The sequence below is a fragment of the Amphibalanus amphitrite genome, unplaced genomic scaffold (genome assembly GCF_019059575.1).
Source record: "Amphibalanus amphitrite isolate SeventyFive unplaced genomic scaffold, NRLGWU_Aamphi_draft 000041F_arrow, whole genome shotgun sequence".
NCBI classification, from domain to species: domain Eukaryota; kingdom Metazoa; phylum Arthropoda; class Thecostraca; order Balanomorpha; family Balanidae; genus Amphibalanus; species Amphibalanus amphitrite.
This window is the reverse complement of record NW_024881537.1, coordinates 742,501-764,455: the sequence shown is the minus strand read 5'-3', so window position 1 is coordinate 764,455 and position 21,955 is coordinate 742,501. Positions and strand designations below refer to the sequence as shown.

The 21,955-nt window shown below is 49.2% G+C and overlaps 1 protein-coding gene across 1 annotated transcript in view; it reads left to right on the top strand.

Annotated features, from left to right (window-relative positions):
- The first annotated feature begins 3,193 nt into the window (after positions 1-3,193).
- LOC122375604 (protein Wnt-6-like) overlaps positions 3,194-21,955 on the top strand; it is a 27,339-nt gene continuing 8,577 nt past the window's right edge. Inside the window, exon 1 of the mRNA XM_043355111.1 lies at positions 3,194-3,416. Coding sequence (XP_043211046.1) covers positions 3,325-3,416 — 92 coding nt within the window. The 5' untranslated portion in view covers positions 3,194-3,324. The remainder of the gene's footprint in view (positions 3,417-21,955) is intronic.

Genomic DNA, 21,955 nt, shown 5'->3' with positions numbered 1-21,955 from the left:
AACAGAGCACGACTAACTGACAGCCACTGACAAAACAATGACACACTCGTGGTATTCACTGGGGCTCATGCAATGTCAAAAGCTCAAGCATAAAAAGGCTTATATGATCATCACAGGCATTTTCTTAATGTGGGGCAATGTTGGTTGCAATAAACGTGTTGCTCTCCTTGGTGCCACACATCGTAATGGTGTAAAAATTAGAATCGCTAGTGCTCATCCATTTGTTGTTTGTAGTGGCTTACACTTAGGTAGATGTTTATAGGCATATCCGCTAAGTTGAGCGTTAATTGCAATGAAAAAATGAGTTTAGACGCGCCTGATTATGACAAACACGATGGTACCAAATTCGCTGCTCTGCGATCATATTGTGAAGGAAGTTTGACATCTTCCCTGAGGTATTTTACCTGACCTCAGAAGCCATCGGATGAAACGATATATGAAACTTAGTACCATTCGCTGCGTCTCGTACCGGCGCCCACATCCGTTTCTTTCCGCAAAGGTTTAGCCCAATTAGGGGCAGAATGGCGAGCGGTTCGTACCTGGAATGCATGTAGAAAAGCAACAGGTCCCGCGATGATTTTACTTCGCTGTTTTACGGATATAAATTTTGCTGCTCCCACCAATCGATGTCGGAACTGCTGCCCACTTTTCGCCTGTGTCTGCCGATTTTTACCCGGTGTGACACTGCGCCCTCGCTGTCCTGAGTGTCGACTGGCTGGCGTTGGTCGGTATATCACAGGATTAGGGCGGCTGGTGGCAGTGACAATATACTCCGGCCACCGCAGTCGGCACTCGATGATATCAGCGGTCTCATTTACAGGTCAGATCGCCGTCTCCGTCTCCGTCTCCGTCTCCGTCTCCGCATCCGCCTCCGTCTCTGTCTCCGTCTCCGCCTCCGTCTCCGTCTCCGTCTCCGTCTCCGTCTCCGTCTCCGTCTCCGTCTCCGCCTCCGTCTCCGTCTCCGTCTCCGTCTCCGTCTCCGTCTCCGTCTCCGTCTCCGTCTCCGACCCCCTTGTGTCCGTCTCTGTCTCAGATTCCTCGTGTCCGTCTCTGTCGCTGTCTATGTCTCTGTCTCTGTTTCTGTCTCTGTTCCTTCTATCTTTGTTTATGTCTCTGTCTCTGTCTCTGTCTGTGTTTCTATCTGCCTCCGTCTCCGTTTCCGTCTTCATCTCCGTATCTGTCTCCGTTCCGCCTCCGTCCCGTCTCCGTCCCGTCTCCGTTCCGTCTCCGTCCCGTCTCCGCCCCGTCTCCGTCCCGTCTCCGCCCCGTCTCCGTCCCGTCTCCGTCCCGTCTCTGTCCCTGTCTCTGTCTCCGTCTCTGTCTCCGTTTCCGTCGTTCATTTAGGGGAGAGTGGGGTAAGATGCCCAGGGTGGGAAAGACGCCCCACCCCCTCTAGTGGCGAAACAAAGAATCGAACCGGGAAATTAATGTTCTTAGCGTAAAGCGGAAGCCTGCCTTGTTGACTGCACAAAAATATGCGAAGCTCAGTTTGGCAACGGCTGGCTGGTGATTGCATGCTTTTTATTTGCTGCTTTCAAAAAATATTTTGGTGTCAAAACATTGTAAATATCAATGAAGGTAGATAATTTTTGCGTCCCTTGCTATAGCCGTGATACATTAACATGCGTGTACTGTGTCCCAAACAGTTTGTTTCAGGGTGTAGTTTAATTGTTAACAAATTGTGCTGATTTAATGTTAATTCGGTACCTTGGGGTAAGATGCCCCCTGTCCTGATGGGGAAAGACGCCCCCCTAAATCCGTAGGCTGTCCTTCAAGCAGCCCGTCAAATCATTTATTACATACTTGTGATGAGAGACAAAAGCCGATCTGGGACTATTGAGAGTCCAGTACGGTCGGGTGCTCCCCATGCCGGTCTCTCGACCCACACAGCGACTTTTTGGGCGGGATCTGACTCGGAGAGCCCTCACGACGGCCTCTGTGGGCCCCATTATTGGCTCCAGGGCCCCTCACGACATCCTTTGAGGGCTCCCACGTCGGCTCCACGGGCCGCGCTGGCATCTGAGGTCCCCACGATGGGCTCGAGGGCCCTCAAGCATCATGAAGACCTATAAGGGCCCCACAGTGGTCTCCGAACGCCACCACGGAGGCTTGTTTGGCCGCGCTGGACTATGATGGCCCTAACGATGATCTCTGAAGCCCCTTTACGACTACTTTTGAGGGCCCTTACGATGACGTTTGGTGTCTACTGCAGGCTCGAAGGGACTACTGATTCGTTCAGGCGATTCACGTGCCCATTTATGTTACTTGTAGTGCAGGGGGGCATCTTCCCCAACGCCAGGGGGCGTCTTTCCCACCCTGTGGGGTAAGATGCCCCCTTTCACTTCTTCAGGAAAATGCTTAATAGCAAAAAAGTTATCATATTTCAGGCACGAAAGTGTGATATTTTTGGAGAAAAATGATGTCGCCTTCCGTTGAAACTCCAAGTTTTTGCTTTCCGATCGTCATTTTCGAATAATATATGACATAGTAAAACCCTGGGCATCTTTCCCCACTCTCCCCTACCGTCTCTCGTCTAACTCGCCTACCGTATCTGTCTCCGTCTCCGTCTATTTTAGCCGGTAATTTTCGAACAGTTGCGCTCATCATGTGTCGGCGTCCCCTTCTCGCATTCAGTTCCGTGTAAGTGTTAATTGCCGCTGCTGTCTGTCTCTGTATCTGATTCTGCATTATCCTCTGTCCCTTCCACCCTCCTTGTCTCGAACTCCGCCCTATTTGTCTCCATCTCCGCACCTTCGTCTCCATTTCAGCCTTCTGTATCTCCATCTTCAGTTCTTCGTCTCTAATCCTGTCCGTCCCCGCATCAGTTCCCTCCTCCATCTCCCGTTCATTGTTCAATCAATCCATGTCTGCAATCACTCGTTTGCCTTCTATTTCGCCGTATACCGCCGCCAACACCGGCACCAGAAACTGCTCTCACTTCGGACTCCCAGATTTCGCATCCATACCGATGCAGTGGCACGCCTGTCTCCGCTGCATGAAATCGCTCTTCTCTCTGCATCAAACCATTCTCTCCGGTAAAGCGAGCCAAGCAGGTAGCTTTCCAGACAGCTTTCCACGCAGCTCGCAGCCCACATACATACCAGCCGGTGATTGCGGCTGGCCGGCGCGGGCGAGCGGCAATCTCGGCGCGGGCGGCGGTCTTCCAGCGCCACCGGTCGGCCCGTCCGTCTGGGCGGCGGCGGCGGCGGCGGCGGCGGCAGTGCCGGCCCAGTGGTGCCGCGGGAGGGCGCGGACTGCCTGCGCCACCGGCGGACGGGGCGCGCTGCCCTGCCGATCCTGCAGCGGCTGCCATGCGGCGGCAGCATGAGGCCCAGACTGGTCGTACAGCAGCTCATCAGACTGTTCATCATCGTGGTCTGCCTGACGCTGATGGTGCCCGCCGACGGTCTCTGGTGGTGAGTGGTGCCTCCCAGTGGTCTCTGGTGGTGAGTTGGTGCCCCCGGTGGTCTCTGGTGGTGAGTTGGTGCCCGCCGATGGTCTCTGGTGGTGAGTGGTGCCCCCCAATGGTCTCTGGTGGTGAGTGGTGCCCCGGGTGGTCTCTGGTGGTGAGTTGGTGCCCCCGGATGGTCGGCGGTGGTGTCAGTGGTGCCTGTTGGATGGGAGCCATCACCACCGATAGTCACTGACGATTAGTGATGTCCATCGTTAGTCTCTGGTTATGAGTGGTATCGACATTTCCCCCAAAGGCGAGACTTTGTTCCAGTTGTATGGGCTGTTTTTGTTTGTGAAAGCGGAGCCGGGAGCAACACCAGTGCGCCATGAATGCTATAGTTGAATGCTTAGTGACCTTCCGCACATGGGTGAGACATCCCAATATACTTTTCGCCCAAATGTGCACTTGGTGAGCAACATATGAGATGTCTCTCACTATATTACGTCTGGTAATATATGAAATGCAAGTTGGTTGTCATGATCTAAAATAATAACAAAACGTAAAATATATGGTAACAATGTTTCAACCGGAAATGAAATGGGACATTTTTCGGGATGGTACAATCGACACGAATTTACTATGTAAATGAATATTGAACAGTTCCATAAGAGTAACAGGGTCCCATTGACCAGATCGCTTGTAAAAATTACAAATATTTCATTTTGAATGGTTATTTTTGCAAACAGCAAGCAGCTCAGCAATGTTAGTCATACCATGGGCCGATCGGTGTTGATTGCACAAACCCGCACCTCATGGCAGGGGTGCGCCCCTCAGCCTCCAACATTAGTTCTGACAATGATGAAGTGACTAGGTTTTTGTGGTCACCGGAGATTTGGTCACTGAGCTGCTGAAATTGTCCGAACTGGTGCTGCAAGGAAAACCAATGTTTTATCAAGCTGTCCATTCCGATAATGTGTGTAGCAGTGTATGAAAAAATTGGAGAGGCTTGTTGCTTCATATACCCATATCCAAGTTGCTGCGGAAAAAAAAAATAACATTGTTAGTCAGCTCTCAGCACAGTTATGGGCAAATACCCTTCAAAATTTACGAAGGGCTCGCATTTGCAGCTCAAGACAGCTCGGAACCGAAATGGTTTACAAAAATAGCTCTATAGGCGGAGATGTCACTAAGAGTTTTACATAGAAGTGATTAATTGTAATAGCTATAAAGACTTCAGTAATGGTCTTTTTTCATTGTACGCCGTGGCGTTCCTCCATGAAGCAATCGAAGTCATGCAAGACATGTTCAAGAGAAGCTGAGATGATGGCGGCTATATGGTCGTACCAAACATTATTCATTATCATGCCGATCTTACGTCTCTGCATTCTGCATGCCATCAAAGTTCTATGGGATCAAATTGGTCTCCCTAGTCACTTCTCAGGACAGAAGGTACCCACTAGTTCTATCCTATCGGGGATTCCCTGATGATACTATTTCATACTTCATCGGGGATTCCCCCGATGAAGATAGATTACCTACTTGTCATCTTCCTTGCGTTCACCCTAAAAAGCACACGAGATAGTTCAGCGGATATTGCAGTAGGTAGTAATTCAACCAGCAGCACCATCCTACTGCGCTCACGAACTTTTCCAAACACTGGAAAATATTTTAAAAAAGCAAAAGGACTGCACAGTTCCGCGCATAAAGTGATTGGCGAGCCAAGCTATTTGTGGTCGGTCGGGACAAGACACAGTGCTTGACCACGCACCTTTAAGCTATCTGATAAAAACAACATTGTCTATTCTAATTAAGAATAGACATTTTCATAAGCACACACATGAATGGATTTAGACGAGTCTATGGTTTTAGATAAAGTTTCACGCTGGCTCCTTTTCTTCACCTTCTAAATGCTACCATCCTCGAAGACAGTTTGAGCCCACTTGGGTCGCTAGGACTGGTATCTGGGCCAGGTATCTGGGCAGTTGTCGCTCCCTAGCCCGCCTGTAGGTAGTCTCTGACTGTCTGAGAGCTGTGGCCGCACCCACAGTGGCTCCCTAGCCCGCACCCAGCCCTTCCTGCAGCCACCCGAGCTGGCGGAGCTTACCAGACAGACGCCTCGGGCGTGTCGCGTCACTTAGTGGTCAGGCCAATTATTTCTACAGCTGTACAGGCGGCTAATTATGGCTGGCACGACCGCCAGCGGCCGTTCAGTAGTGGCGGAATCGTGTCGACCACGGCCTCCATCGCCCCCCCCCCCCCCTCCACCGCTACCGCCGTCACCATCCCCCCCCCCCACCGTCACCACCGCTAATGCGCGCGTGACGTGCGGTGTGTGACTGCAGTCGACACTCTGCAGACTGAAGCCAGTGCGTTTGGTGGCTGCCAACCAATTTAGACTACTCTACACCTGGAGGTCTGCTTAGTGTTCTTGTTTTCTTGCAAGCCCTGAGTGGGTGGTTGTTGTGATTCTGAGGAGCTCTCACTGGGCCAACATGCTCTGCTGGGGAAGTCGTCGATCGGATGCCAAAAACTGAATTTGCCAGAAACAAATTCAGCTGAACACGCGTGTTTCCTTCGAGGAGAGTGGAACCGTTCTGTGAAGACGTGTTTGGCAGCGTTGCATCAGCGACGGGCCGGGTCGGAGAGCGCCGGCAGGTGGTTTTTGTCGATATCGGCAGCCGAGCTGTTTCGAGGTGCCGTCCAAATGTCTGCGGCTCACAGATCCAGCGCCCGGTCAGGAATAGACCTTCGGACCGCTCCGGCCTCCGCTGCCCTCCCGCTACTCCGTCACCGCCTTCACCTGGCCGCTTCCTCCCCCTCCCCCTCCCCTCCCCGTCCGGTCATGCTACGGCAGCTTGACGAGCGCGTTCGCCGAAACGGGGCCAGTTTTTTAATCCAATTTCCGGCCCTCCCGCGGGCCGCCAGAGGCTTCTGCCGTAAATCCGACTATTGCATGTCTTAATCATGCGGCCGCGCTGGCTGGGCGCCGCGGGCTGGCCACTACAATTACTGGTGAGCCGCTGCGGTGGGTGGCCGGGGCCGTCTGGGCCGGCCGGCCGGCGCGCCTGGGCCGCCACCGCGCGCCGCCGCCGGCACCGCGCTGCCGCCTGCCCGTCTGCTCGGTCGCCGGGCGCGCCGCCGCCGCCGCCGGCCAGGGGCGGCGCGACCTCACAGACTCACTCGTAAAGGACGCTTCCAGGGACCACAGAGAAAGAACTCAAGCGGTTAAGGTGCCGCGCGACCTTGCGCAGTGCTGCACGGTAATCGGTATGCAACATCCTCGCAGAAGCAAGTGTGAAAGCGTGAGTTCAATATCTCCAGAAAATAATTTATAGTAAGGACGAGCGCGTTTTCAGTGGGTTAATTGAGCTGAGATCCTCTTACATAAACATTGGGCCAGACTCATCAATCATAACATCATTTGGGAGCACGTGACATCATCTTGACACCGCGTTATCACTGATCGCAAAACAAGCGGCTCGATTAATCTAGTCGGCGTCGTGTAAAAACGGAACGACTAAGCATTGGCCTTTACCAAGCACTAAACAGACCAAGCATCTAAGCATACGAATATTTGTATTGTTCCAGGTGAAGCAAGGACCAGGGTGCCCGAGTAAGAGAAGGACCTATTGCTTGCTAATTACCATGAGCTCAAAATCGTAATCCTTGTCACGCCGATGGAGGGTGGGGACACCCCGATGGTTTTCCGCGATTGCTCCGAATGCTTCAGCGATAGAGGGCTGAAAGTTGGTATACTTCAGTTTTTATTCAGGCCAGTTCTCGTAACATCAAGTGCGTTTTCAGGTCTTGCCGTATCAACGACTTTCGACGCCATTAATGAATCCTGCGCGGCCAAAAAAAAAAATCAAGCAATGTCGCAACGGTGTCAGTGTCAAGGTGGCTTTCATGGCGATACGAAGCATTGTTGGTGACACATTGGAAAGTGCCGTCCACTCATGAGCCTGATAAAAAGTACTTGCATCGCGACCATATAGGTACATCTTCTGGAAAATATATAACTGGAACATGAATAGGACGGCACTGCATCAGGCTACAGCTCTCGTGTAATCGGCCATTGAAGTTTTGTTGAGCACAGCGGATGCTTTTCTGATCGTATCCCTGTCCTTGTTCGTCAAGAGTTCGGCTAAAAATAAACGGGCATGTACATGTATTTATACAAACTTATTAGACCACAGCTCGACCTCTCGATATTGGTGGTCCGTCTGGACGTTATCTGACCCGTCTGATGCGGACTCTGGCTGTCTGCGCCCGGCTAAAAACGCCGTGCAGACTGGCCACACGGCGACCTGCTGCCGCGCAGACAGAAGCCCGGAACGGACGGGCCGTGATTTAGGGGCGACTCTCCCGTAAACCCGCGCTGGTCCATCGCACAGTGGCCCTTTTTCAGAATTAGCCCGCATTAATTCCCACATTACCTGAAAGTGGTGCAAGACATCACCACGTGATCAAGGACGTATTCCCTGCCAATGCAAAGAGAAGAAAAGAAACGAACTGCCCAAGGAGATTCGGCCCAACAGCGACAGGCCGCTCGGCCCAAGATTTGGCGCACGTTCGCACGGCTCGCCCGCCGGCCCAGGCCGCTCCGAACGCAAGTGTGGCGAGCCCGCCAGCCGACCACGCCATGCACTGACCGCCGGGACGCCCCAGGGCGTCACGTGACCGCATCTACAGCTGTTGCCAGCCACCGTTAGTCGGCCCCGGCCGGGCAGCAACTAAGGTCAGCGCGACGCGAACAATACAAACACATAGGCGCTTTTGACGTTAGATCTTAAGCCGACCACGGGACTTGTGCGGCTTGGACATCAAACGCGACAAGAAATCGGACAGTTTTTCTTGAGCACAGCGTTATGCCTACATGACATTTCAATAAGCATATCTTATGGCAAAAGTCAAGCCACATTGAGGCGCACACCAGGTGACACCAGCTTCGAGCCAGGTCAATGAGCTTAGTCGTATCGAACAGGAGCCACAGCCGCTCGTGGACTGAACTGGCTCACGTTATCCACCGTAGAAGCAAAATGGCGCAAAATGGCGCGATGCCCTTTGGTAGACATGGTCAGAAGAGATCGGCGATTCGAACGATGTATAATACGACATGTTCCAGAGTGTTCTACTTAACATAAAGTTTCATATGGTATGCCGCCATCTCCAGTTGATAATTGTCCTGTTATTGTGTCCACAATATTCGGCAAAAGTGGTCTATTTAAGTTTATACAATGCAAATTGTGGTTTCTAGGGCTTCTACGTAAACTCAGCTTCACAGCCATGCCACTAATTTTTAATATTTTCTCACCGAAAGCCTTACAAATTGATGTTCATCTCACCCTACTTTTTAGGGTCCGCCGGTGGTGTCCGCGCGCCTCTCGACAAACTTCGATTTTGCGATCAGTTTTACCAAAGATAATTATTTTTTTTCAGGAGGTAAAAATGGCACCATCGGATAGTTTGGAATGGTTTGCACACGATTAGACTGCTTTTTACTCAAAAGAAGAGAAAAAAAAATATTTTGAATTTATGCGTGCTAATTCTGAAAAAGGGCCACTGTGCATCGGTGGGTGAGCCCTGACCAGCTGATGGTGAGAGGAGAGGAGACGATTTGTGGTTTTACCGTCATACCGGTACGCACACAGCGCCAGACCAGGTAGGATTAGGACAATGTTGAAGAAACTGATATCTATTACTCGACTTATGGCCTGAGGAGATTGCTAATTAGGTGTTTTTTTTTTAGATGAAGCTTTTTCGAGGACGCAAGTGACAAAATGCGAGTAAAGCTATGCATCGGACTTTATCTGTGGATGTCTCCCTAGCAGTATCGTATTTACCCTTCCATGTTTGCGCAGCTTTGTAGGTTCTCATTTTAGCTTTGTAAGCTTTAGCTTCAACTCATAAGCATCATGAGCCTTTGGGTCTTGTGGAATATCCGCCATAAATTGACACCGGTTTGCTTCATTGATTTTTAACTTTGTTCTGCCATGGCAGCAAACACATTTGTCACCCCTGCAGAGGAGCGACAGAAAAAGTCTCAAGGCAGAGACGAAGGCCGCAGTGGTAACCACATATCGCACCGAAGGCGGCGACAGCTGACAGATTTAGGAGCTTTGACCCGGATGCCGTTTTTACACCTGCCAGAGGAACGGAAATCCCAATCAACTGACCGATCGCTGAGGATCGACCCAGCCCGCCGACAAACGGATGTGACAGCTCGGGCTCGCTTCACACGATGCAAGAAATACGAGCGGACGGAAAAAGTATCCTGATCACACCCTCCCCTCATCGAGCGAATATTGCTGGTACGGTACGTCACCGCCAGCAGAGTGCTGCCATTTACTAGCCTGGTGACGAGCACGGCGCGCCATGATCGTCTGCTGCGCCACACTCGTCGCCGGACCTCCCATGGCGCCGCTGCTGCGCCGGCAGCGCCGCAGACAATTGATAACGACATGAATTCTGTTTAATTATCGCGCCTAAATGCACGGCGGGCAGGTGCAGTAATGCCTCGTCAGGTGCCTCCCTCGCCCCTCCCCTGCCCCCACCCTTGCCAGGAGGGCCACTCAGTTCGGTCTCGTGTGGAGACTGCAGCGCGCATGCGCCAGCGCTCGAGCTGCGCGAGCGAGCGCCGCTGAAAAACTGGCTGCACGAGCGGGGTGTATTAGCGCAGCTACGCGCGGTATCCGCCGAGCGCTCGCGGAGACTGGTCGGGGCCGCATCGGTCCGCGCCGACCAAAAGCATTTACATGTGGCCACATTACTCGGAGCTGCAATCAAAATGCTTTCCCAGACCGATAAATCGCCGTCTCGCGTTTAATGGCGGCGCCATTTCGGCCCGGGCTGGCGCGGCGGCTCGGCCAGTGCGGACCCGAGGCCCGGTAAGGAAGACCGGCAGCGACATTCCCGCAGTTCAGAGGGCTGCCGGGACTGCCGAACCCTGCTAGTGGCACCCTCTGCTCGCCGCCCGCGGCTATAGCTGAATATGGAGACTGCAACGATTAACACAACCACAACACTAGATACATGACTGCGCTATAAATATCCACCTGTTGATTAATGATCATAAAAAGGTCGCAACATTCAATAACTGAAGAAATAAAGCGGACTTTAATCAAACTGATGTCACACAGTTCTGCGCCCAGATTACTTCAGCGGTGGGTGCGGTGGCATTGTTCGAGTCTGCACCCACCCCGCCAGTTGCCACATATTAGCAGAGAAAGGGCAGCTCCGCACCGCGTCAGGCATGTCTCGCGGATGAGTAAGCAATTACGGTGACTTTAACTGGGCGGCCCCGGCGGATCAGCACAACTTGATTGACACCGCCGGTCACCACTACACGGAAAAATGCGTGCGGACATGATGTTATCAGACACTTACCAGAAACCAGGTTAGTATTCCGCAAAGGCTGACCACATCGACGGATGATCTCACGGCGTCTGCTGCCCACGATGGCAGGTAAAACTGTGCACAGTAGCGACAGCAGGGCGGGGGGAGTGTCTCCCACCTGAGCGACCCAGCGAGGTCGACTTAGAGCCGAACTTTGCCATGTTTGTGCGTGAAATCGCACCTTTATCGCTGCGGAATGTGACTGAGAGCTCGCGCGGGATCAGTATTGCGTATCAACTTGGAAGGCGTTTGGGGTTGATGATTACCCACAGAACTATATAGGTATACCTTGCATATACCTATGGTTCATGCACGGTATCGTGGTGGTTTTCTCTTGAGACCACATACTCGTATATGCGAGTTGTTGATGAGTTTACTAAAAACATCGCCAAAGTAGTGACTAGCAGGCCACTGAAAGGCCGGATATTCCATTGATCCTATGCATATGATATCAATATGGCAGTTTTTAGAGCATACTTTGGAAAATGCTGCAGTGATGAATCGACATCCTAGTGTGACCCACCTAAGCAACAAAGTACCCAGGCTGAACTTCCTCGAATAAACACGTGTCACGAATAAAGCAATTCTGAAATTCCTGGCGCTCCCATCACGCCAGCCAATAGATCAGACAAGAGGATTAGTGCTGTGGGTTTCCGCAAATTGGTGCTAATTGATAAACATTTTCCTTGTGGGAAGCGATACGAAACCAGAAGCATCCATGGTGGCTTGATACCTTCATCCAGGCGGTTTTGAATTATAGTTTTAGTAAGGATAGATGTATGAGGCAGTGGCATGCTGCTACCAGCGACTGCTTGAGCTACATTACCTTTTGAAGAGACTGATCTATAATGACTTTCAACTGGTAAGTATAATAGTTATTAAATAAGTATAGAACTTCTGGCATTTAGGATATTACTACAACAGGCTAATAGCTATGCTCTGTGATAGTTATAAGCCGTTTGCAAGAAGAATTCTGTGGCGAATTACTGAACCTGACCAAGTCAAACCAAATCTCTTTTACGGGAAATATCTGCATACTGCATGAGTTTATTTCATTGCTTCAATAGAAAATTACGTCATACAATTTGATAAATAAGTTAACTAAGAATTTAGCGACTAGTGGAACCCGAGCTGAAACTTCTAAGAATCAACAATGAGCCTCATTTGGCCAAAACGAACTTAGTACTTGTGACCAACTGTATGCCATTGCCGGTGCTAGATAATCATCGAGAAAACGGTTATTTCCTACTTCTTGGGCAAATCCGGTGAAGCATAGATTTGTGTATATAATTATACACACTTCAATGCCATACGTCATATTTGTAGTTAAGGGCCATTAAAATAGATAATAAGAAATAAGCGGGCTTCTTTAATCGCTAGCTTAGCTTTTTCCTCGCATTGTCGATGTCGACGAATAGCATCGCCCGCGCCTCTGTCGCCCGCAAGACGCTTAAACTTACTTAAAAACGATAGGTATGCTCAGCCTGATGGCTGACTCAGGCCGACCCACGGGTCAGTTACTGACCATTTGAGCTCGTGTTAGGAGGGTGGTCCGGCCACGGGTGCGGCTGAACTGATGATGAAGGCGCGACGGTGTCGTGTTATCGATAAGGTGTTGACCGGACTTTTGAGTCACGATTATAAATACTCCTAAGCTAGTTAGAGCAACGTCAGAGAATGACAGCACTTGGTGTGTCATTAAAAGCTCTGACACACCCGCAAAATAGAAACATCTTCATTTGCTATTTACCCCTTACTCCCTAGATGGCCAACTGAATCCAGATGTTCGGAAAAAAATAAGAGCTCACCCACCCAGCGATAGATTGATAAGGTTCAAATATGCAGTTTGACATCTTGAAGCTACCCTTGAAAGCTACCCTAATTCCAATACACCAGCCAAATCTCCCTAACTGTGACCATTAACCCGCGCCCCGCTGGGCTATTCAGCCATACGCGCCCTGCTGGGGGGGGGGCAGATTCTGCCCCCCCTGTCTAACTTCCGAACCGATGGTCGTAGAAAGACGGGGAAAACGGCAATCGAAAGCTCTCAACAAGCCGGATCTTAAGAGCCCAATTTTTTTTGCTTAAGTAGGTCAGAGGTCAGGTCAAGGTCAGGTCAAGGGTACAAAATGCAAGTTTCTACAGTATCGGCCTTGCACCGTATTTGCCGAAGAATGGACTGAGACTGATTGCCCAAAACGTGTTCTTAGACTACCAAGACAATATTCGTTGCACACAATGTCATTCAAAGGTCAAGGTCAAGGTCAAGTCAGGTCAGGTCAGGTCACCAAAAACAAAATGTAGAAAAGGGCATGTGCGACACATGTTTTATGGGTCATTTTACTCATGGAATTCAATAGGCACACTCAATAAGTGATATGGACCACCTCTGGATGAATTTGAGGTCGAGGTCAGGTCAAGGTCAGGTCAAGTGAGGTCAAATTTTAAAGTTGGTTGTTAAGGCCTAAAAAGGTGTCTATCCGATGCAGTTTTTCACGGCGAATCGAATGGTGCTATTTTTGTTTCCGTACGAGGTCAAGAACTTCCAAAAAAATCATTTTTCAAAATTTTTGTGTGTCGTGACGTCATAAAATTTTGAATAACTCCCACATTTTTGAACCGATTCTTCTAAAAATTGGTATGTAGGTGCACATAGACCACTTCTTTGACATATATTCCGGTTTTTTCGATAAACTCAAAATTTTGGATTTTATAAATATTTTCCCAAAAAAGTCAGTTTTTTGGAAAAATTTTGGCCAAAATCCAAAATTTTCAAAAAACCGAGATAGCCATTTGATAGACAAAGGAGAATCACGTATAACCTTTTTTGTTACGTCTTGATTCCTTTAAAAATGAAGATGTTAGCGGCGTTTGAAATTTTGCCGTTTTTGAGGCGAAAATGGCGAACATGACGTCACTAAAACGTCAATTTCTCAAAAATTTTCCGACGGATTTCGCTCAAATTTTCAGGGAACGTGTCAAATTGATGTATGATAAGGTACTGAAAGTTTGACGTCGCTGGCATAACGTGTTTAGAAGTTATTGGCGAAAAACGGGAGGGGGGCAGATTCTGCCCCCCCCCCCAGCGGGGCGCGGGTTAAATCCAGCTGACTCCACCGAAACAGTTTACGCCTTTCCGTCTAATGGCTGGTCATATCGATATAATTATTATACTCTAGATGAATGATAATTGAACCAAGGCGTTCCAAAAGACGTCGTTTGTAACCGGGCATATGCTCTCCGCCCATTTGTATATTAAATGGAGCAATCAAATGCTTCATTTGAGGCGTCGTTTATATGAGCGTCATTTAACCACTTTATCCGGCGAGCGTGACTGACCCATCTGGCTCTGAGCTCACCCGGACGTCAGGACGACTGACTTTGGCCCGTGGTTCGCGGTCCAGACCACCAGCACATTGAACAGGATACCAGGACCGGGCCCGCGGGCCGACTCTGTTAATGCATCGGACTTGGATTGGCAGACTCCGAGAAAGTTCCATGAGGCTCGTGCCAGTCGTTTGAAACACCGGAATCGAAGACGTCACGAGTTCGCAAACAGAAAACACGACGGACAAATATACAGACGTCTCGTGCGGATCGACACAATGCGCCCGCTGTCTGCAGGTGATTCACTCGCCTTCAACAGAGAAACACTGTTCGCAGCTGCTTTGTAAGCATCCAATTTGTGTCTATTTACACACTCAGTGGCGGTGACGATTTATCGCTAAAATCTCGGCTCCACTGTCATGAAATATATTTTCTATAAGACAAATAAAATTCAGGCTTCTTTTTAAGATAAGTTCGGTTAACAAGAAGGTCTTTATGATATTTCGATCTTCGGCTTGCGCTGTTCTAGCACCACTTGAGTTCTGCTGCATGCATAATAACCGAAGGTTTGTTGTCAATAGTTAAAACACTATTCTTTAGAATTGTGTTTTTCTATTGATAAGCTAATAGCCGTTTTCACGACGGGCTATCCGGCGAATGCACCTGATTTGACCAAATCTGCACCTAATTTCTTTTACAGCAAATATCTTAATTTTATGAATTTATTTCAGTGTTTTAATCGATGATGCTCTCTGATAATATGACAAGGCAGGCATATAAGCAATTAGTGCAACCCTAGCTGATAGAGCTGCTCAGAGACTCACTGAACCTGATTTGACCAAATCTGCACCTGATCTGTACCAGATGTGCACCAAATGTGTACCAGATGGCCGTCGTGAAAACGGCTAATAACTACCAGTAAAACGCCTTTTGGGCGAAGAACGAGCGAGCGAGATAGTGAGCCCTGCACGTGCGGAAGGGCGAGAGGGTACTTCCAATGGGGCTTGTGCAAGGCACCCTTCTAACCGGTCGCTAGCGGTGTGCCAAATTTGAACGCAATCGGCCCAGCCGTTTCTGAGATCTGGAAGCGGCATTCTGCACGTGCGCACGTGCAAACGGGGTCCAAAGTGACTTTTGCACGGCACCCTTCTAACTGGTCCCCAACCGTGTACCAAATTTGAGCGCAATCGGCCCAGCCGTTTTCGAGATCTGGAAACGCCCCCTGCACGTGCGCACGTGCAGTAGCACCCAAGCCGCAACACATGGGAATGCATTGCCTGGTGGGTGCCTACCTGTATGCCAAGTTTCAGCGAAATCGCCCCAGTAATTACCGAGTTACTGAAATGGGAACAAATTTGACACCTCTTATTGTTGTATTTTGCACGTGCAGTGGGGGTCACTCACATAGATCAAGAGTATCCGACCTTTGGTAGAAGGGATGCAGCTACCCTATAAAAATTACCGCAAGACAATCGCTCAAGCCGCTGCTGAGATATGGGCCTCACAATCATTACTTTTGCAAAACTGCTTGAACACCCTTGACTTTTCACGTGGCACGTGCCACGACGGTCACTGGGATGTATCAAAAGTAGTCAATTACGGGGTAGAAGGGATGGGGCTACCCAGCAAAAAAGACCGCAGGCCAATCGGTCCAGCGGTTGCTGAGATATAAGCCTCTCAAAAGCGTTACAGGCCGGGCCGGGCCGGGCCGGGCCGGGCCGCTCATACTGAGATTTTTTCGTTATATTGAAAAGACTCACTTCGCTCGCTGCGCTCGCTCGCTCGTAATTAGATCATTCGTGGTACAGACATATTTGATAACGAGAAATTCATATTTACCTCATGTATTATGTCAAATAATTAAGGTGTGATTGTTTCTCGACTGAATCTGAGATCAATATGCAAACATAAGTTCTAAGTATTGAGCATTTCTTCAGAGCTAAGGAGCTGGGAAATCCGGATTTGTGAAACTTATTTTCGGTTCGATCGGAGTTCGAACACTACCAAAGAATGGCACGAATTAACTGCCTATTCCTTGGCACCTCATCAGCTTTGTTTAATGGTATTTGGCCAACTGAAGCCCTGAAGCGTGCACTGGCTACTAATATCTGCATGAAACTCACCGCAATCCGTGAGAAATCCCTTTTGGACGGCATTGCCTGCGCTGGCATTCCTGAGATAAGCCGAATCACTGGCCAGTATGTGGCAAATTCCAACATGGCCGAGCTGCCTCCGAGAGCTGCAACCGGCGCTTGCACGCTGACAGTGCCCAGAAGTGCTAGACCCATAATTAGTAACGCAAATGCTGTGCCAAATGAAAGGCTGACTGTCATGTGTCTAAATCTACCTGCAGTCTAGCTCACCCATTTCTGTAGAATGATCAGATGTTTGTCAAATATAACAGTTCAGTGAGTGGACTCACGTTTCGCACCACCCATCTCGTTTCCATGTCCCACATCTTACGTCTCACCCGCACGCCTCGATGATTACGTCACCCATCTCGCGTCTCGCGTCTCGCGTCTCTCGCCGCCCGTCTCGCATCTCTCGCCGCCCGTCTCGCGCCTCGCGCCTCGCGCCGCCCCCGTCCCGTGGCCGGCGATGCCGTTCAGAGCGGCGGCCACGCGGATGCCGTCGGCATTCTCGCACGCTAGGCTGCCGGTGCCGGTATTTTCCATACCGACTAGTCTCCCGGTAATCGAAGGGTTACCGTATAGCCGGGAGCGGGGCATCCTCACTGGCCTTGGCAACGGTCCTCGGCAACGGCCTTATGCGAGAGCAGTTGACAAATGCTGGTCTATATTTTGCTCCCGATGTGCCCTTAGGGCAGAAAGAACGGCGTTGAGAAATGGCAAAACCGTATGCGGTACCACGGTGTTATCAGGCGAGGCGATTCATAGTTTTCTGTCTAACCACCAAAATATGTACAATTTTATCATCCTGATGAGTGATGACATGCCACTTTGGCTTTTCACAATTGCGTTGCAGAAGATATTATCATGGTGATCTTAAATAAAACGTTTCGCCACCTTTCATGCTGATGACACAACATTTTCTGCTCTCTTCTCTGGAAAGGGAAACATCGCGCACCGTTCGCCTAAATCATCTGCAACAAGCTGCTACTTAAGCTCGGGTAAACAAGCTGCTGGGAGAAACGGTTTAGAGGTGTGAAGAAACGTGCTCTGCTTATCTGAAGCTAATCGGCTCCCAGAAAAATGTACCCAAGTCAGTTTAGTCTCATCCTGCAGCTTCCGATTGAATGGCGGCAGATCAGCTTGTGAGTCAGAATTGCACCGAAGCGCACCGAAGCGCTTTTTTTCTGTTGAAAACAACGACAAATAGTTATGAAAGCAACAAATAAATATCAACATGAAATGGTCAAAATTCATTTGCTCTTGAGTCCAGTAAAACTTTTCTTCAAGTACATGCCTTACAGACAGACCTTGGCATTGAGAACAAGACTACATAGTTACCCGACACCCATTTATCAACACTGGCAAAACCAACCGCGCTGAATGTGTGTGTCCACCAGCTGCGACGCTGTTTCGTCGACTGCGACGAGCCGATCGTCGCTGGCTCAGCCGCCGCGGTGTGGGCAGTCGTTGACGTCGAGATGACGTCCCGGTTAGCAGTGACGAGCCGCGGCGCTGCTCGGCTCACAGTTTAGCCACCGCCGCCCTATTTACGGTTCACCCGTGAGCACCTCCCTCCGGCCGGGGGTTTATGTCGCGGCTCGGCCCGGGCTCGGCGGGGAGGGGCCACCCACAGGGGGCGGGGGGGGGGGGGGCGCTGAGTGACGCCCCCGACCGATGACGGCTGCCGTCGGCACCTGACCGCCTGTTTACTGCCCGGCCAACAAGACGGCTGAAGGGGTGCCGGCGTGTTGCCTCGGGCGGTGGAGGGTCGGGGTGGGTCCTCGCTGTGGAGCCGACGGCACACTGATCAGCTGAACAGGACGCGTGGCGCAGAAAACAGGGGCCGGATATGCGTGGTTGACATGATTTGCAATTGATGTTGTGAGAGACTGCTTTGAAAGTAAAAGATTATGCAATGATGTTGCCTGTTGGTTTTATCTGAACAACGCTACACAATACATATGCCTGCGCAATTTTGCAAAGGTGCGCACTAAATTCAACAGGCTTCTAGGACAGACAATTAACTGCATTTAATGAGCTTGGTACACAGCAGTGGAAAAATTATTAAGATTTTTATCCAGAACTTTTATATAAATTTCTGATGATATCTTAGACTACGTAGCTTCTTCGTAAGTCGGTATGTTTTACAGTTTACACGTACCAGAACCCAGATCAGCCCCACCCTCGAACGGCGCCATGTCTTGCTTCCCACCATGCAGTCTGTCCCCATCAGCTCGGCAAAACCGCGCACTCATGCTGGGCCGCCGGCAGCTACCCTCCCCCCGCCCCGCCCTGCCGGGCCTCCCGCCGAGGTCCGAGCGGCGCCATGTTGTGCAGCCACCGACCGCCATTACCTATACCGGTCAGCTCAGCTCCCAATGCAGCAGCTGCAGAATACATGGGAGAACGAAATTTGCGTGGGAGGGAGGATCGGACAGAATGCTTGTATGGGGGATGGTGAACAAACCATCATCTATAACACATACCTATAGGCAAAACAACCATTTGTTTCAATGGCGCTATGAAACATCTAAGTCGTCATTTCGAATGCTCATTCAAGCTAAGACCTTTGCTAAGTCATTTTTGAATACCTTCACCGTTTTATATTTTCTCATCGCTTCACAAAAAGTCCAGCCAGTTTGGTGCCGTCAGCCGCCCGGGTAGCTTTGGATACAGGTGGATGGGTACATGAGAGCGGGTTTTGCCCTGTCCAGAAGCTGTTCTGCCGGGCCCGGCCCAGCTGCACGTCTGCTGTCTCCAGTGTCATCTGATGACACCAGTGACATCTGTGGACATTAAGTGACACCTGCCCGCCCGGACCACCCTAGCCCAGGCCTCACGCGGCCAATAAAGTGACACTGCCAATTCGGGGGAGGTTATTAATTGCTGACATAATTTGGCTCTTTGGCGGGTCATCATTCAACAGGAAGTCTGCAATGCAGTGTCAAATGCAGCTAAGGCGCGAAACCGCAGACATTTTTAAGTGCAGGTGGATTTAGAAGCGGGTTCTGGTAGGGAGAATGGGTGAGGCTGCGGAGGATGTTATAAATAAAAATTGCCGTAAGAGGATTCACATTACACGTTTCAGCCTTAGACATCCATGAGATGGCTAATGCTGGCAGCTTGGAAAAATAGAAGTAACAATTTCCACTTCAATTAAGTGCTAATTATTTAATTCTATTGATAGGGATAATGGCATTCCTACAAAATGCAATAAGCTTATTTTTAAACAAACAAAGAAAAAACATGAAGGCGAGTATTTTTAAACAAATATTTTCCCACAGCTGGGACAAGACTCGCCAGAAGATGGAGCAGCATATATGTATGTATGTTTTGCTTTGACGCACAATTCATGCAAATGTCTGAAGTGGTGCACATTTTGTTGTCAATTGTAGGAATCGTACCATTCAGATTTCAGCTATCCAAGAGACCTGTTTTATTTTACCCGTAGTACTCCTGGATCAATCAACTTTTCCCTGCCCCGCCCCTGCGTGACGTCACTTCATGCGTCACCACGCAGCGCTGATAAAACGTTAGCGCATTGCGAAATGCTCCGCGCTCTGCCTCTTGCCCTCTGTAATCCGATTGTGCAGAGCAGCGGTGAGCAATACAGGACATCGTGAGCAAAAAGAGAAAGGGCCAAGAGGCCGCTGAATCGACTGAGACTGATGTCTCGACATTTATCATAATAGCCAAAGGATAATGCAGATACTGATTGCCCTTTCTCATGTCGTTCTCTGGATGCATGATCTCCAAACCAGGCATGGCTTAGTCAAACGATTTTGTTTATCTGATGGCTATTTTTGCTACAAATTTGTGATATTGTTAGTGATGAGCATAACAGGCGACTGCCACTTTTGTACTTATAGAGTGATATCAGCATTGGATACAGAAAATTGTATTAGATGCTTTAGCCTATGAATCTCAAAATTTTCAAAGTTCCAATTCTCAAGTGAGAGGCGTTGCTAACGGATATCTCAGCGGCGCTTGATTTGGAAGGTGACAGAAGACAGACCGCAACAAGAGGGAGAACATGGAGAAGGAACGGAGTAAGTGGAAGTAGAGGAAGGAAGAGGAGAGGAGATGAAAGAAGAGAGGGGAGGGAATAGAGGGGAGAGGAGAGAAAATGGTTGGTCTTATCTCGCACAATCATAAATCCAGTGGAAAGTTGAGTAAACTTCACCATAAGACCGAGGCACGAGCTAAAATAGATCTACGCCGGACATGTTACATCGCGTGCGGCTCTGAATGCTATGTCAGGTGATAATGCGCCTATTCGACCGGCACAGCGGTATGCAGGGATTGCTCACGGATAACGACAGCGCGGCGCCAGACTGGGCCTGTCCCTATACCTTATAAGAACATCGACTGAACTGTGCACAAATGGCCAGCCTACTGAACTCGATTTCCGATTGGATAAAAAGGTATAGCTACTGTAAAGTGCATTATTGTTCAGCTAAGATAAAGAAAAATGGTCAATCTTTTTTATACTTGTATGATAGTTCAACTCAAGGAGTAGTCGAATAGTTTTTTTTTCTTTTTTAACTACAAACAGAGGGAAAGAATGGCTCTTGACTTTTGATGGTCGACAATTGAAAGCGATCGGTCTATTTACAAGACAAATGTTTATCGCGCATGATGCATGCCTACCATCATTGCCATGCGATACTGAGCGCTGCAGTCACCTCATGGCTTAGGTATAATTTGGGCCATAAGACGTTAGCAATTTTACATGTACCGCAACTGAAAACCTGCCTATCGGACATGATATCAGACACTGCAGCATGTGTGATCTCATATCCAATATATCATTTTCGCCAGCCTCATTTTGGGCTGACATCTGCTGAAATGTCCCCAAATGCCATTCATCACCAGTCGAATTCCTCTGTTTATGGGATGGAATTATGAGCAAAGCTGACAGCCAGTTTAGATCATCGCCTTTTTCGTATGACTTATGACGGCCATTATGTCAGTGTGGAAACAGTTTATTTTTAGCTCCCGTGGCAGGCTCAAGTAAATCCAAATGTTTTTCCTAAATGCGACAATAATGATTGTAATAATAATAACTGCAAGGCTTGTCCATGGATATATCACCTGTTTTGGCCTTGCCACGTAATTTCAAATTGCAGCTCAATGAGCAATGATCAAGTCTAATCGTTTAACTTGATATTCATAACTAGATCTTGATGCAGAGAAATCAGAAACCTATTTGGCCTATTTGTTTATCTACGGTATTGAGTTATATGATTGAGCGTGTTTACGACGGCTATCAGGTACACATTTGGCTTATATTTTGTGCAGATTTGGTGTAGGTTTGGTTAAATTAGGTGCATGATGTATCTAAAAATGTTATCAGCCCTGGTTGCTCATTTGCCCATTCCCCAGGTTTTTTCCCTTTTCAAAGCTATCAGACGTTATTTTTATAAAAAAAAAAAAAACACTGAAATCAAGTTACGATATGAAGGTATTTGTTGTAAAAGAGAGTTGGTGCAAATTTGGTCAAGTCTGGTGCATTCGCCAGATAACCCGTCGTGAAAACGGCTATTAACTATGTCTTTGAGCCACAGCACGAATGCAGACTTCGCCTCACACAGAAGCCGTGGTGTGACCTTTGGGCGCGCTATTGTGGACACGGACGTCGAGCACGTGAAATAGTCTGTCCGTTCTCACTATGCCATGCTTCGTAACGCATTACCATAGCAGGATC